General features: G+C 33.8%; 1 protein-coding gene across 1 annotated transcript in view; it reads right to left on the minus strand.

Annotated features, from left to right (window-relative positions):
* SAMSN1 (SAM domain, SH3 domain and nuclear localization signals 1) overlaps positions 1–13,651 on the minus strand; it is a 49,304-nt gene extending 35,653 nt beyond the window's left edge. The window contains exon 1 of the mRNA XM_045540464.1: positions 13,497–13,651. Coding sequence (XP_045396420.1) covers positions 13,497–13,553 — 57 coding nt within the window. The 5' untranslated portion in view covers positions 13,554–13,651. The remainder of the gene's footprint in view (positions 1–13,496) is intronic.
* Between the last annotated feature and the right edge of the window lie 2,588 nt (positions 13,652–16,239).

A 16,239-nucleotide genomic window follows, 5' to 3' on the forward strand; every position in this document is an offset into this window, starting at 1 on the left:
GTGAATACATTAAGTGGCTTCTATGGCTGAACTTTGTACTAGGAGTAGAGACTGTCTTTATGAATAAGACAAGACTCTATCCTGGAGAAATTTATTCTCCATTGGTGCCATTGACCAAATCATTTCGATCTATAAGCATTAAATAGAATCATACTCAAATGAAAGACACAAGGCACACAAATCTAGAAGCAATTCCTTTTTTTCTTTGGAGCTAGGGTCTCACTTTGTTACCTAGGCATGAGGGCCGTGGCATGATTATAGCTCACTGCAACCTCAAACTCCTGGGCTCAAGTGATCCTCTTGCCTCAGGTTCCCAAGTAGCTGGGACTGCATGGGACTACAGGCACACACCACGATGCCCAGCTAATTTTTCTATTTTTTTGTAGAGACAAGGTCTCGCTACATTGCTCAGGTCTCGAACTCCAAACTGCAAGCAATCTTCCCACCTCAGCTTCTCAAAGTGTTAGGTACTAGGATTACAGGCATGAGCTACCACGCCCCGGCCATATAGAAGCAATTCTTATAAGCAGATTATATTTATACACAGAATAAAAAGTCAAAATGTATAGTACGTGTCAACTTGTAAATTTGTATTCATTCATTTACAAATACTTATTTGTACTAACTACTTAGTACATGAAAGTCTTTTTATGTGCCTATGCCTATAGCTATATAATTATATATACCTATATAATTTATAATTTGTCTACAGAGCAGTATATCAAAATGATCACATATTTTGGAAATGAAATTAGCTGAAATCAATACAATTGTGTTAACCATCTTCAAACTTAGTAGATTTGTGTAATTGTTGACTGAGAGACTCTTTAGAAATTATCAAATCCAAAGATGGTGATTGCTAAAATTATGATCAAGTTATAAAAATGTGGTGAAGCAGACTGTATATTAAAAGGATAGGCCAGGCGCAGTGGCTCATGCCTGTAATCCTAGCACTCTGGGAGTCCAAGGCAGGTGGATCACTCGAGGTCAATACCAGCCTGAGCAAGAGCGAGACCCCGTCTCTACTAAAAATAGAAAGAAATTAGCTGGACAACTAAAAATATATAGAGAAAAAATTAGCCGAGCATGGTGGTGCATGCCTGTAGTCCCAGTTACTTGGGAAGCTGAAGCAGAAGAATCACTTGAGCCCAGGAGTTTGAGGTTGCTGTGAACAAGGCTGACGCCATGGTACTCTAGCCCGGGCAACAGAGTGAGACTCTGTCTCAAAAAATAAATAAATAAATAAAATAAAATAAAAAAGGATCACTGGCTGACAAAATTGTGTCTAATATATAATTCTTCCCAAGAATTTCATGGGAGAGAAAGAAATACTGGCTCTAGTGAACATAATCATTTTACTCACAAGAAAAGTGTTTTATATTTGGCATAGGAATATTTCACTTGGATTTTTCATTGAATGGATGTACTATCTCTTGAAAACAAATTAGGTAAACAGTTTTCAATTCTTACACCATCATCCTCAGTTTGTTAAAAGCTTCACAGAGAACAATGTCGAGAAGGGGTCTGAGGCCACTTTCACGCTTAGAGTTAAAGAGGTCGTGATTTACAGTGTCCACAATGGTTACAGAAGATAGTGGGTGTTTAGGGGAAGACGGTGGGGAGAAGAATGAGGAATTATAGGTAACATATATTTTATGCATTTGCAATCTCTACTCTAAGATAAGTAATTTCCCTGAGCAAATTTCACATTACTAATTCTGTTTTCTAGTTACCTTGATACAGGGAAGGTGGTACAAAGGATGAATGCTTCAAATTTCCAATTTATAAAAAATATATATTATTCTCCTGTAAATTTAGGGAAATTAACTTTCCATTGTGTGCATATTTGATTTTTTCTATTTATAACAAAATATTAAATAATATTTAACTGTTCACACAGGTATTGGCTATTTTAATCCTATAACTAAACTTCAAAACAAATAAATAATTCTGCATAAACAATATCCTTGTGTACAGTATGGCTAATAATCAGAAGGTAATATTGGAGATTATAGTAAAAGAAAATAATTCTTATTTAGGAGAAGAAAAACTTTGAAATACTGATCACAACAGACCTTACGACATTAACCACAATCTTACATATCAAATTTATTTTGGTTTTCTTAATAAGGACCAGGTGCTTCTATTTATTCTACCTATTAATGAAATTATATCATATTATGTATAACGTCATTACTCTAAAAGACAAACTAGTAAAAGTATAAAAGAAAAATTATGTCTACTCAATTTTATCATCAAAGGAGTTTTAGAAAACAAGAGTAACATTATCAGCTAAGTTAAACCAAACAATCTCAGGATATTAAATGGAGGCCATGTTTTCTTTTCAATAATCATAGAAAAAAATCTTGAAAACTTTTCATTAGCTAACATGATGGAAGAATGTACAGTACTTTTAAGCCTAAGATACTTTTTAACATAGTTAATAGTTAAATATGTTGACTCAAACTTTAGTTTCCTGAAAAATTTCCTAACAAGTTTGCCAGACATGTTTATACTACTAAATCCAGTTGCTCTAGTTTTAAAAATTAAAAAAAATAAAATAATACAATCACAAAGAGGCAAACATTCATACATAGTACCCATTACTTTGAAATCATGGGTAAATAAGATGGAAAAATTAGTTTAGGAAAATAGAATCCATTTAGTAAACTTTCCCATCAAATGCTCTAGAACAAAAACTCCCATTACTTGCATTAGTTATAAAAGCCCTCTGCGTTCACTTGGCCCCTGGGTACATAATAACCTTTCTAAAGGTCTCCCCAAGGGAGATTTTAGTCAAGCGGCAATCTCCTTGAACACAAGTAATGACAAACAATAAGCTAATTCTAAAAAAGTTTTTTTTAAAGTCATTTTTACTACTTTTAAATGAGCGTGTTTGATGCATGATTTTGGTCCCCCTGATTAATGGTCACCGCCAGCCCAGCTTCTGGAGTTGTAATGTTTCCGTGAGCTTCCCTCCAGCAGAGCTCGACCATTAATCCAGTGGCATATGTCAGCTCAGCAGAGCAAGGTCACTCTTCTGCTTCAAGGGGAACCTTTTTAGAAATAATAAAACTGACAGAAAGTTCCTTTTTGCATGCTTTATGCCACCTGAGGTTGAGTGCTGCAGTTAATATCATAAAGCTTATAAACATTCCCATCTTAGGCAACACCCGCTGCCACTAGTCTTAGGAATTTAAATGGTTTTTTCTTAGTAAGAACAGACATGTTTATGTGGGGCAAATATATAGTATGTAATCCAAAACAGGGAAAGAATGGGTGGAAAAAAATAGTAGTAAGTTCCTGTTTGGATACTTGGAAGAGACGACTTCCTCATTGCCAATTATATTTATTTTTCTAACAGCATATTTGGATGTGGCTATATGAATATTTCAATCTATTGAGTTAATAATGGTATTGAAATGTCAAAATAGTGGTAGAAATGAACTCAGTTTATGGTAATCTTTGACCTATAATGTAATGTCCAATAATTGTAGAACATTTATCTTTGAAAGAACTGTATTTTTAAAGTTATAAGTACTTGTTTCATTGGCAATGGCTACTTTCAAATTGATAAATAATTATACTGAAATATTCATAATCTTAAATTTGAAATTTTTATATGTCCTAACTTAAGCAAATCAAACAAAAGATAACAAAGGAAAGAAAAGACGATGGCTGTGTAATAACTAACAATATAAAGAAAATATAACCATAAGTATTATAAAATTTATATATTTAATTGCATATTTTATTACCTTTATTTAATTTTAAAAATTCATTGCATAGCTACTAATATAGCCCTGCAAAATATTCAGGAAAAAAACAGACAATTTCAATTTGCTCTTTTTATAGCAAATATTTAGACTAATGCCAGATAACTATGTATTGTAAAATAGAATTTGATACAAGGTAAATCTGCCTTGAATCTTATTCAAGGAATTTGAACTACTAAAATTATGAAAATATAAAAAAGAAGCTACATTATTTACTTGTATTTGTTTATTTATGCAGATAAAATATATCTGGAAGTGAAGCCAGTTGGCAATGCAAGTCAATCCTTCTAGGAAGCCAAATTCTTGCTTATGGTCTCTATGTCCAGTGTTAGGCCCTCACTTCAACAGATACAGGAACTTTATTTTTCAACCTCATGGAAATAAACAACCTCGGAATGACTGAGTCATAAACCAAACTATTAAAATACCGAAAATGGCAATATCAAGAAAGTATTAATTTGCTATGAGAAATTCATCTGTCAGGAAGAATGTGTATTCCTGTTGGCTGATTAAAAAACCTGTTTCCCTGGGAAGAAATGCTGCATGGGACATCAGATCATTATATCATTGTTGGAAGTTTGTTTTATTAGTGTAGCGGAGACACAGTAAAGTAAATTAGGTGGTATCAAGTCTAGAGACATGAAGTTCTTGTAATAGCCTGAAGTACACATCTCACCTAAGTGAACAAGTCCACCTAACCAAATGAGATATTTGCTTCAGCTACTTTGCACTATTCTGCAGACACAGTGGCAAATTTCTACTCTCCCACATATTTGTAGGCTTTCTGCAAAGCAAAATCCTTTTGCTAACACTTTTTTTCCTTGAGATAGATTGCGTTACAATGTTTGATTATTTTGATTCTAGGAATGGTTACTTTGTTTGATGTGGGTATTTCCCAGATCTTTATCAGTGACCCACTTACAAAATATGTTCTGGAGTGGATTACTTCTTTAAGTGACTAATATCATCCATTAATCATTCCACACTCATTGTACCTATATTGAGAAATCACTACTATGTTCTATGCTATAAGTGTTTTTGGTGGTAGCCAAAAGCACATGGAGTCTGAAAATCAGACAGACTGCATTCAATCCTTCTTGAATCTCCAACAAAAGCCCAGGGATATAAACATAAGACACAACCTCTGTTCTTGATGGTGAATCTAGTTGGAAGCATGTAATGAAATAAGCTGTGATAAAACAAAACAAAACAAAACAAAAACAAACAAACAAATATTAGAAGCACGGAACAAGCACTATGAAGATAGGAGGGAGAAATTACTAAGTGGACATGCACTATGGACTAGGAAATTTACATGTGATAATTAACTTAATTCTCACATTTAACCCTATGTGACATACTTTAAGATTTCCCCTTTTCTAGTTTACTACACTGAGGCTGAAGAGATTTAATAAAATGTTCAAAATCCTCTGGTTGAGAAATATCAGATAGAACCTTCAAACCCAGGTCTGTATGACTTTAGTCCATGTTGCCTACTGCTCTGCCAGACTGCCCCTAATACACTGTCTGGGGGTAACTGGTCGAGGCTTTCTTAAGGGAGTGACAGTCTAACTAGAAATTCAAATAGATATGAGTTCAAAAGCTGGAAAAAATGTGCAGAGGCATTCCAGGCTCAGGAAAGCACAGACAGGAAGGTCTGAAAGTGGTTGGAGCACCAGAAACATGGGCCTCACTAGATCAACCAAACCAGAATATTTGGTAGCGGGGCCCAGACATAGGTATGTTTGTAAAGCACCCCAGATGAGTCTGATATGTAGCCAGACAGTGCTTGTCAAGGAGATAGAGCAGATGTGTTACTTTTATTAATATTCAAAGTAATCCTAATGGAAGCCTAGTGGGATATAGCTGAGGTATGTTTGGATGAGAAGAAGGAAAGAATAAGACCAAAGACAGAGAGAACAGATAAAAGGGGGGCATTGCAGTGAGGAGTCCAGACCAAACATGGGGCTGGCAGCATTAGGGCGCTGGTCAACTGGAAGTGGAGAAGGATCTAGAAGGAAGGAAGCAGCTGAAAATCAAATCCTCACTTCCAAGTAGTAGGACCTCATGGACTATGGTATGGCTGAATTGCATTCTCCCAAAATTAATGTGTTGACATGACTGTATATGGAGATAAGGCCTTTAAAGGGATAGTTAAGTTAAAAATGTGGTCAGTAGGGTGTGCCCCAATCCAGCCCTACTGCTACCCTCATAAAATGATATTAGGACACACAGAGACACAACCAAGGGGGACGCATGCACAGAGGAAGAGGCTGTAAGAAGGCAACTGTCTGTAAGCTGAAGAGAGGCAGGCCTGGAGCAGGTCCTTCCTTTATGGCCCTCAGTGGAAACCAACCCTCCCAGCACCTTGATCTTGGGCTTCCAAGCTCTAGAACTGTGAGAAAAGAAATCCCTGTTGTTTGACCCACCCAATCTGTCATATTTTGTTATGGTAGCCCTAGCAAACTAATACAGACTAAGTGAAAACCTCTGAAGCTCTTCACATAAGGGCAGAAAAGGGCTTAGCCAGCTGTGGTAACAAATGGCTCTCTCTATACAAGAATCACTTCATCTACCACCAGAAGCAAATTAAAAACTTCTTCTATTCTAATTAATCAATTCTTAAGGGAGGATGTTTTTGTTCTGTGCTAAAACACTAATATGAATGTTTTGTTTCCGAAAATTCACCTAAATCCTTAACACTAGAAAGAAAGATAAGTGGGTAAGTTTAGTAATACTAAATTTGGAAACATAGAGATATAGAGCATGGGCTTGATTCCATTATTTAAAAACACATAATTTTGAGGGATAATGAAGTCATTTATCTCCAAAGCAAAGTAAGAAAAGATTAAAGAGATATGTGCCTGATTAAATTGATTTTTAACAAATTCAGTGTGTTGATAATCCGAAGTATTGACTTTATACCCTTCTTGTAGGATATAATATCCAAATGTCCAAACAAAGGGGAGGCTACCCTTCTGTCATGTCTCCCAACCATTTGTCTCCTGCCCTTTCTTAATATTGTGTGAACACTTTTCAAGTGTGACTAATCTATTTGTCCCCAAAACTTTTTCTACCTGCTTGGGATAAAACTTGATTATAGATTCATATTCTGTAAAATGGAAATGCTAAAATGAATTAGTGCTTTGTCTGGAAAGACGTGTTCAGGGCTAAAAATTATTTAACTTTTTAAATTAAAAAGTTGAATATGGTGAAATGAGCAAGTTATCAGTCCATCTCTTCTGATTTGAGGCCCTAAAAGTTAAAATTAAAACCAGTAGAAAATCATATTCTTCATGGATTCCCAGAAGCCTTTGGGAATTGGGACATCAATTTTGGGGTGAATTTCTGGTCACCGTGAGCAGCGGAATGGGCCATTTCTTTCTGGAATGCAGGCACCAGCTGAAAGCAAAGATGGTGCAGGGCAGTGGAACCTTTGAGCTCACCATCTTCAGAGTGCATGTGATAAATTTCCTATACATAGCCAATGGATGCAGTTTGTACAAACAGATCCCAAATTTACAGTCTTCTCAACATCCAACTCCTCATGCCACTTCCTTTGCCTGAGCCATAATCATCTCTTGCCTGGTTTCTATAATAGCATTCTGACTAGTCTCTCTGCTTTTTCCCTCTCTTCCTTTTAGTATATTTGAAACACAAAAACCAGAAGAAAAAATAGTACTCTGTAAGCCAGATCCTGTCACTTGGCAAAATCTTTCAATTTTAGCCAAAATCCATCTAATGACCTGATGACCTAGAAGGCCCTCTATGATCCAGCTCTTTATGGCTGCTCTTCCCTGATGTACTGTGCTCCATTGTTTCTCAAACACACCAGGTTCAATCCCACCTCAAGGCTTTTGCCCTTGCCTCTCCCTCTGCCTGGGATATGATTTCCTCCCCCCATCCCAAAGCCAGCTCTTTCATTTCCTTCACGTCCTTTCTCAAATCCCCCATTTTCACCAAGGCTTCCCTAGTTCCTCCTATTTCATATCCTCCTCTGTTTAATTTTTTTCTACTTGGCACTTATCATTATCTGGAATACTATATATTTTATTTATTTATGCTGTTTGTTGTCTATCATCCCTGGTAAATGTCAGTCTTATAAGGGCAGAGATCTTTGTTTTCTTCCCCTCTATATCCCCAGCATATGGTCCATATTGTCCATTGTCGGCCTTCAATACATATTTGTTGCATGCAAAGTCCATATATGTAACCTAAACATTTGTACCCCCATAAAATGCTGAAAATAAATAAATAAATAAATAAAAAGAATGAATGAATGTAAAAATTGATTAAGAATTAATTTCTAAGTCTTTTGGAAATATATATAGAAAAAAATGCTGTCAGGTTGGAAAACTTAAAAAATTCTGGATGCCCAGCCACATTCTATGTTAAGTAAATCAGAATATTTGAAGATGGAAACCAATCATCCAAATTTTTCTAAAGCTCGCCAGTGATTCAAATGTTCAACTTAGGTTGAGAATCATCAATAAAGAACATCATTTTCAAATTTTAAAGTGCTCATAGAACTCCTGAATATCTTGTTAAAGTGTATATTCTGATTTTCTAGGCCAGGGGCAGGCCAAGAATCTACATTACTAACAAGCTGTTGCAATGGCAATGCTGCTGGTGTGTATAGGACCACACTGAGCAGCAAGGACTTAGATTTAAGTCAAACTTGGTGACCCTTGGCATACCTTTTAACGTGTTCCATACTCCATTTTCTCCTGACTTGTCTTATTTGGTTTTACATTTGCATTATAATTTGCCTAAAATATTTTTTGAAAAACAAATATGACAAATACTAAGCAAATACAAAAATGAAGAGAACCTTTTGAGAGGTTTTTTTTTTTTTTTTTGGTGGGGAGGGAGGTAATAAACAAAAGTAAAAATAAACAGTCATTAATACTCACCATTTTTTAAATGGGAAAAATGTGAATCTATCTATCATACTACCTACATTTTATTTCACATATATTATTTCAGATAACTTTGTTTGAAAAGCAAAACATTCAACAAAAATTATACCTCCGATAAAAAAGCAACAGAGAGTAGGTGAAGGGGGCCACAGGCTTAAAAGCAGAAAAGCTGTCCCAAAAATCCCAAATCATTTTTTTTACTAAATTTAGTTAGTAATTTGGGCAAAATATTTATCTACAGGACCTTTTTCTTCCCAGTGAATTGGGAATAAAAATAATGCCTACCTCATGGGGGTCTTGAGATGATTAAGTAAAACAATGGACATGAGTTCCTTGGGCAAGTGTCTGGCTTCAAGTAAGCACACCAGTGTATGTAAATGCTTCTTCCCTTTCTTACACCTGGTTAAATAAGAGTTAAAATGTATCTTAACAGTCTCCATACAAAAAGCCATGAAGAAAGCTCTTTAATGCCACAACTATGTGTCATCCTTGTCTAGGAGCATAAATTCGCACAGCGGGCAGTGCAGTGAAAACAGCTCATAATCAACTCATCACCTCTCATCATTGCTAGGATCAAATGCAAATGGGAAAGAATGCCACTTCAGTCATTGCTAGTGAAAATTAGCATCTGTGACACTAATGGTGTCTCATTTAGTATGCACTTTAGATTAAAAAGAATGGTTAAAAAAAAAAAAGCTATTTCTAGAGCTGCCATTATTCCAGTGTTTCCCTTTAAAATAACAATGGTACTTGAATTTCTTTTACTAAGAAAAACCTTAGTAAAAATTTATTCACACAGATCATTAATTCCAGCCAAGTAAAGGCCAAGTTGTTCTAATTACAGTTACTAGGTTTCATTTGTGGCGTCTACTCCTTTTCTATTTTCAAAGTTTCTTCCATATTTTCTAGCCTGGAACAAAGGCCTACTGTTATGTAACAGTGGGTGTCTAAGGATTCTTGCACACCATTTGGTATGTTGAAGTTCTTAAAATAAAGCTTAAAAATGAATTACAGTTGTATTTAAACACACACACAAGCACACAAACTTTTTTATATACACACTAACAGACTTACTCCTAAGAATAATGAAAGTACATAGTACTAGTTAGTATCTATACCTGAACCAGGCCATAGTAGACTCAAGAAATTTCATTCACTTTGCAAATATCTATAGAGAGCCTACTACATTGAAAGTGTAATGCCAGGTGCAGAATGAACATTTGTGGTTATGCTTACTTCAATATTAGGTCACGATTTTTTTAAAAAATTTGAATATTGACAAAGTTGTTGTTGTTTTACATTTGCAGGTGTTGAAACTTGGGTGGATACCTAGTGGGATTTTGTTCCTGCATAGTTGGAGACAGAAATGGAGGACTTCTAAATTCTTTTCCAACTTATAGAGGCTATTAATGATATGGTCCCCCTAGTCTCCTTAAAATTTAGCTGGCAATTAAGACAGAAACAGAAATAATAGCAACAGTCCTTTTACTTATAATGGCAGTATGATAAGAGCAGAAGTACTGAAAATTGACATATATATTTCACATCATGCACTTTTCATCTATAGGTCTTTATTCAAGGTAATTAACCTTCTTTATGCCTTAGGCTCTTCATTTATAAGATGAAATAAGAGTTATTCTCTCACAGTTGTTACCAACATTAAGTAAATTAGTGTTCAAAAAGCTCTGATCACAGCAACTGGCATGTAATAAACTCACAATAAATGTAGAAAACCAAAATAAAACATTTTAGTGGGAAAAAACAGAAAATTTAGGAGTTAATGCAGTATAATGTAATAATTTTCCATCAAATCTTACCCCTGGATATGTTTAAAAGTTTTTCAAATCACTATCATTTGAGGGTACTAGTAGTAAGAAGATAAAAAAAAATTCAAGAAGGAGGATATAGTACCTTCCATGTATGTTAAGCAAGGCTATTTTTAAACTATCTAAATACAGAGTACTTAACCACTATCCCTCAAGCTTCTTTATTAATATGGAATTTATCTATTCACCATACAAAATTCTGAGACGCATATTAAACTCCTTAGAATTTATTAACATTTCAGTACATATAGTGAGTTTGTTTTGTAATAATTCTCCAAGGATTTTCCAGTTTCCCTTCTAGAATATCTCTGGTCTCTGCCTCTCAGCCAATGCTATATATATATATTGTAATAAATTTGTATGCTACTGGTCTTATTTATAAGCTATTCAAAGGAAAGAACCCATACCAAAAATAGAAAAACAGTAATAAAGGTGAAGAAAGAAGGCACATTAATGATAAAATTACAAATTGTAAAATTATATTTTAACACATGTTTGGATTTACTTTTTCTTGATTCATGGACATGTTTTTTGATAAGTCTTATGAATATAAAAAATAAATTATTTTATATAGGACTCATAAAATCTATTACTGCATATTATATCTATGAATGTTTTAAACCTTCTCTCAACTATAGGACCTATTTGAAAGTATTATAATAAAAACAACATCCTCCATTTATTTCCTTTTTAATTGAAAGATTTCATACATTTTATTTGAGATAATAGTTATAATATGTACTGCATTTGAATTGGGTACCCTTGAAATATAACCCATGAGAGTTAACATGAACTAGATGATTAAATAATATTTCCCTCATTTTTTAGATTGTCACTTTTTGCCTACTTTAGCATTTGCAATTAAAAAATACTTCTTGGAAATTTTGAGAGTATAGTACAAAGGGTGTACATTTCTAGATAAGGAGACATAAAGTAATGTGTAGTATGTAGTTAATCAATGTAGACAATAATTCCCTATATTTTAAGCTGATGTTTCGATGGTTTGTCTTTCTAGACACAGGCTCTATGTCCCCTTCCAGTAGATGAAGAAATTTGCATTCCTTATTCTGCTAGTCATTTATTTGCATGGATCATCCTAGCATTCATCTCTGCCATCCTTTATGGATTCTGCTCTTTATCCATAAAATATACCAAGAAAATGACCCAGTAAAATAAATGTGAATTAAGAGAAAGAGGAGTTGTTTTAAGACATAATTATAAGAATTGGAAAAATATCATTGCCATACTAAAAGGAAAGGATCCAGTTGATCTGGAATGTATGAAAAACACACCTGTGCATATATACTCACATATCTCTTTAGATTCATATGGAATGAAACCGTATGTCCAAATAAAATGGAAATTCCTTCACAACAAAAGTTAATAGGTTTCCAATGTCACTATTTTTTGTGATACATTTTGTTCCCAGAGACATATTTTATCAAATATATTTTTAATTTTATGAATACAGAAGTCACCAAGATGAGCAATATTCCACTTGTTTATAATAGTTCCTGTACTAAACCAAATGATGATGATAAAGTGTCATTTTTAAAATAGCTTAATGACATAAATGTGACAGTAACTCACTAAATAATATTGTTCTTATCAGATCCTCCAACTTTTAGATTTTTAAATACTTTTAAGAAAACTAGTTTCACAGTAACTTTTGTAATCTCCCCAAAACCTACTATTGTCAACTGAATATGTGTTGCATTTAATCAGATAATTTTTCTATAAAATTAATCTTAAATAGAAGTATAAGTGACGCTTTAAAAAACTTTTTGTACTCTTTGGAAAATGTAACTTTGAATTTTTATCACACTAGGGGAAAAGACAGAAATCATGATGCTATCTATCTAGCTGTACTTTTAACTAAAGATGCTTGTCTATCCTTTATCAGATCTTTGGGTCAGAAAGAATATTGAAAATCATTTGTTCTTAGTTTCCAAATATTGAATATCTTTTATTTTTAGTTTTCATCAAAAAATTGCCTGGCAACTTCCAAAGACTTTCACAATATTGATCATTGTTCAAAGCCACATCATTTCAAAAGGTCATAATCAATCCTCAACTCCTTTCTCTGAAAGCAGGTGCCTAACAAATAAAGACTGATAAATAAATAAAACCTTTTAAAAAACATCTAGACTTAGCTACTTTTTATCTCCCAGATTACAAATTTTATTCACCTAAGAAATTCAAGAAATATAAAAGTATTGGAGAAATTTTCTAACATTAGTATTTTATAGATCGTTCTTTTATGTTATTAATGAATTTAATTTAGAGTTCTACAACAAAATCTAAACTTTGCTAGTCCATATCATGCTTTTTTAAAAGTGGCATTTATTGTCAAGACAAAGAATAGAATAACATTCTACATATTACCAATTCGTCAAATCCACCAATTTATGGGGTTTTGATGTTTCTCAAAACACAGCCCAATCCTTTCTGTAGTCACAATATTAGTTCAAGGGAAGAGAAAGAGTAGAAAAAAAAATACATCCTTGCAACCAGCTATCATATTTTAGCATTCAAAGTGAAAAAAGTCATATATTTAACTACAACATATTCATTTTACAACCTTCTCATAACTAAATGTATTATGAAGAGCTAGGCTCTTAAGAGAGAAAATTCATTCTGTAGACTGTTAAATAGACATTGACAATCTCAGGGTCATTAAAAATGTGCAAGATTTTATAATATTAACCACTGAGAGACCACCAAATTGATTTCTGCGAAGTTGATCTGAACTCAAACTTCAGTTACAGATGCAAATATTCAAATATGTACTATAAGACAAAATTACAGAGACAATAATTGTCAGGTGCTATTTAACATCTAAGTTTTCAATTCAATTTTCCATATTTGCCATGAGGCATTCAGCCCTGTACTTGAATTGATTTATGACTGACAGATGAGAACAATGAGTGTGTGTGTGTTTTGGTTTTATTTAGCTATATATGAAATTACCTTACCTTTGGTTTTTGATGTTTCTCCTTCTCTGAAACATTAGATGGTTTTCTCTTCAGCATTTTGAATTCAGACTACCTTTAGTGAGTGTATTTCCTGCTACTACAGAAACAACTGAAAACAGCCGGCAATGTGCTGTCTATGATATACATCAGATAAGTTTGAGCTCAGTGACCTGCCACTTCCTCCTTTGGTCAGGATATGACCTCAACATCTACATGGGTAAATTTTTTACCGTAATCTTTTGGTAACTCTTTATTGTCCTGTTCCTGCTATATTCTATGAGATAGGTTCCAAATGTCACATTTAGACATAACTGCAGTTACCATATGGGACATATGGATTTCAAAACAAAACTCATTTTTCTCAGTTGATATAAAAATAAAAATATACAATACATTCTATTGGTAAAGGGAAGAAAATATCTGAGCCAATAAGTGAACTAAAACTTGAGGTATTGGCTTTCTATTATTTTTGAAAATAAGAACATACTCAGGGTAGTCAATTTTACATTTCTAAATATACATTGTTAAATGATAAAATAAGTCAGACCTTAAACAATATTAATCCTACTTAAAGCATGTGTGCATATACTTTCAAATTAGAGTATAGATGAAATTCATTCTAAATATAAATGGGAAAATAACTTCAGAAGTAAATGATTATACATGTTACTTTTTAAAAGTACTTCTATGTTGTAAAGTCCTGGTTAATAAAGAAATCAATTAAACAGATCCCCCAATTAACCAGATGTCCCTCTGCTACAAACTATAATGCCATATACTGATAATAGCTGTCCCTGTGAAGGTCTAACAGATCAATGAGCCCGTCAAATAAAACATCCAGAGTCTCTATTAAGTAGGCCTAGTAGAGCTAATATGACTTAGAAAGACTTCGCTCATCAAACTAAAGGTTTAAAATTTTTATTATCATGGTAAAACCTAGATACCCAGAATTAAGAGAAAGAAGTTCAAGCTTTCTTGTTACATGAGGATTTACAAAAGGGAGACTCACAGAATATCTAAAGCTCTGATTCTATTAAACTGGCTTATTTAAGAAAATCAGCCTAGATTTCTATATATAAATTCCCTGTACTGAAAAGCAATAGTGCCATATTCCTATTCACTAGCTTGTCTAGGTGACAAATCAATCACTAACTTTATTTGTCAATCTTCCCTCATACCTCAAAGCCCCTCCTCCCTGAGACCCAGATTTTACTAATTCATTTAACACATATTAAATTGAATGTTTGTTTTGTGCTGTTTGAAAATATATTATACCTCTTAACTAGCTAAAAACAAAAAAAAAGCTATTTTAATTCTGTAATAAAATTGAAAAAAGATGCTTGTCAAGATTATGGTTAATATGCTGCTTCTACCAGATATTAAACACATAATTTTATTTTTGAGAATTATTAAGCTGGCATTTTCAAGATACTGACACAGAAGATAACACTGGAAATCCTAAGAACTCTGAGGTTGGGTAATTCCCTAGAAGTATACCTTCTTTAAACTTTCTGTTTAGGCATTGGTTATGGCAGTAGCCTAAGCAATTTTTTTTTGTTCCATCTCTTAAGAAATTGAAAGTCATGAAAAATTATATTATTTAACTGAAACATTTGTGAACTTTATAACCCCATTTCTTCATCCATGAAAAGAAATGTAATTCAATTTTGGAGTTCAATCGATAAAATGGGAATGATAACATTTGTACTTATGATAGAGTTTTGGTGAGAATAATAGGAAATATCAATAAAAGATATATGATTCATTTCAGTAATGTTTTAAGTCACAAATGTTTGTGGATCCTAAAGAGGTATGAAATAGCAAACAGTTTGGTGTGATGTTTGCTATAGTTTGTATTTCTACTATGATAACTAAAGAATAGAGAACACTCATGTTCCTGGTGCCCATAGGTGGACTGGATGCAGCATTAATAAGTGTTACACTTTACTGAATTCATTTATCAATTCCAGGAGTCTCTTGGTTGAATCCTTGGGGTTTTTGTAGATATAATATCATATCATCAGCAAAGAGTGAGAGTTTGATCTCTTCTGTCCCCATTTGGACACCCTTGATTCTGCTCTCTTGCTTGATTGCTCTCGCAAGGACTTCCAGCACTATGTTGAATAGCAGTAGGGACAGTGGGGAACCTTGTCTGGTTCCAGTTCTAAGTAGGAATTCTTTCAATTTTTCCCCATTCAGTATGATGTTGGCTGTGAGTTTGTCATATATGGCTTGTATCATTTTTAGGCAGGCCCCGCCTATACCTATTTTGTTAAGCATTCTTATAAAAGGGTGTTGGATTTTGTCAAATGCTTTTTCTGTGTCTATTGAGAGGATCATATGGTCTTTGTTTTTCCTTCTATTTATGTGGTGAATTACATTTATAGATTTGCATATGTTGAACCATCCCTGCATCTCTGGGATGAAGCCCATTTGGTCGTGATGGATTATTTTCTTGATAAGCACCTGGATTCGATTTGCCCTAGCGTCCTTTCCTGGTTTTGGTATCAGGATTATGTTGGCTTGATAAAATGTGTTGGGGAGAATTCTGTCCTTCTCAATATTGTGGAATAACTTTTGTAGGATAGGCACCAGTTCTTCTTTTTAGGTATGGAAAAACTCAGGTGTGAAACCATCTGGTCTGGGGCTTTTCTTTTTGGGAAGGTTTTTTATTGCTGTTTTGATTTCAGCTCTTGATATTACTCTGTTCAGGAATTCTATTTCTTCCTCATTGAGCCTAAGG

Source organism: Lemur catta, chromosome 1 (assembly GCF_020740605.2).
Source record: "Lemur catta isolate mLemCat1 chromosome 1, mLemCat1.pri, whole genome shotgun sequence".
Classification (NCBI taxonomy): Eukaryota; Metazoa; Chordata; class Mammalia; order Primates; family Lemuridae; genus Lemur; species Lemur catta.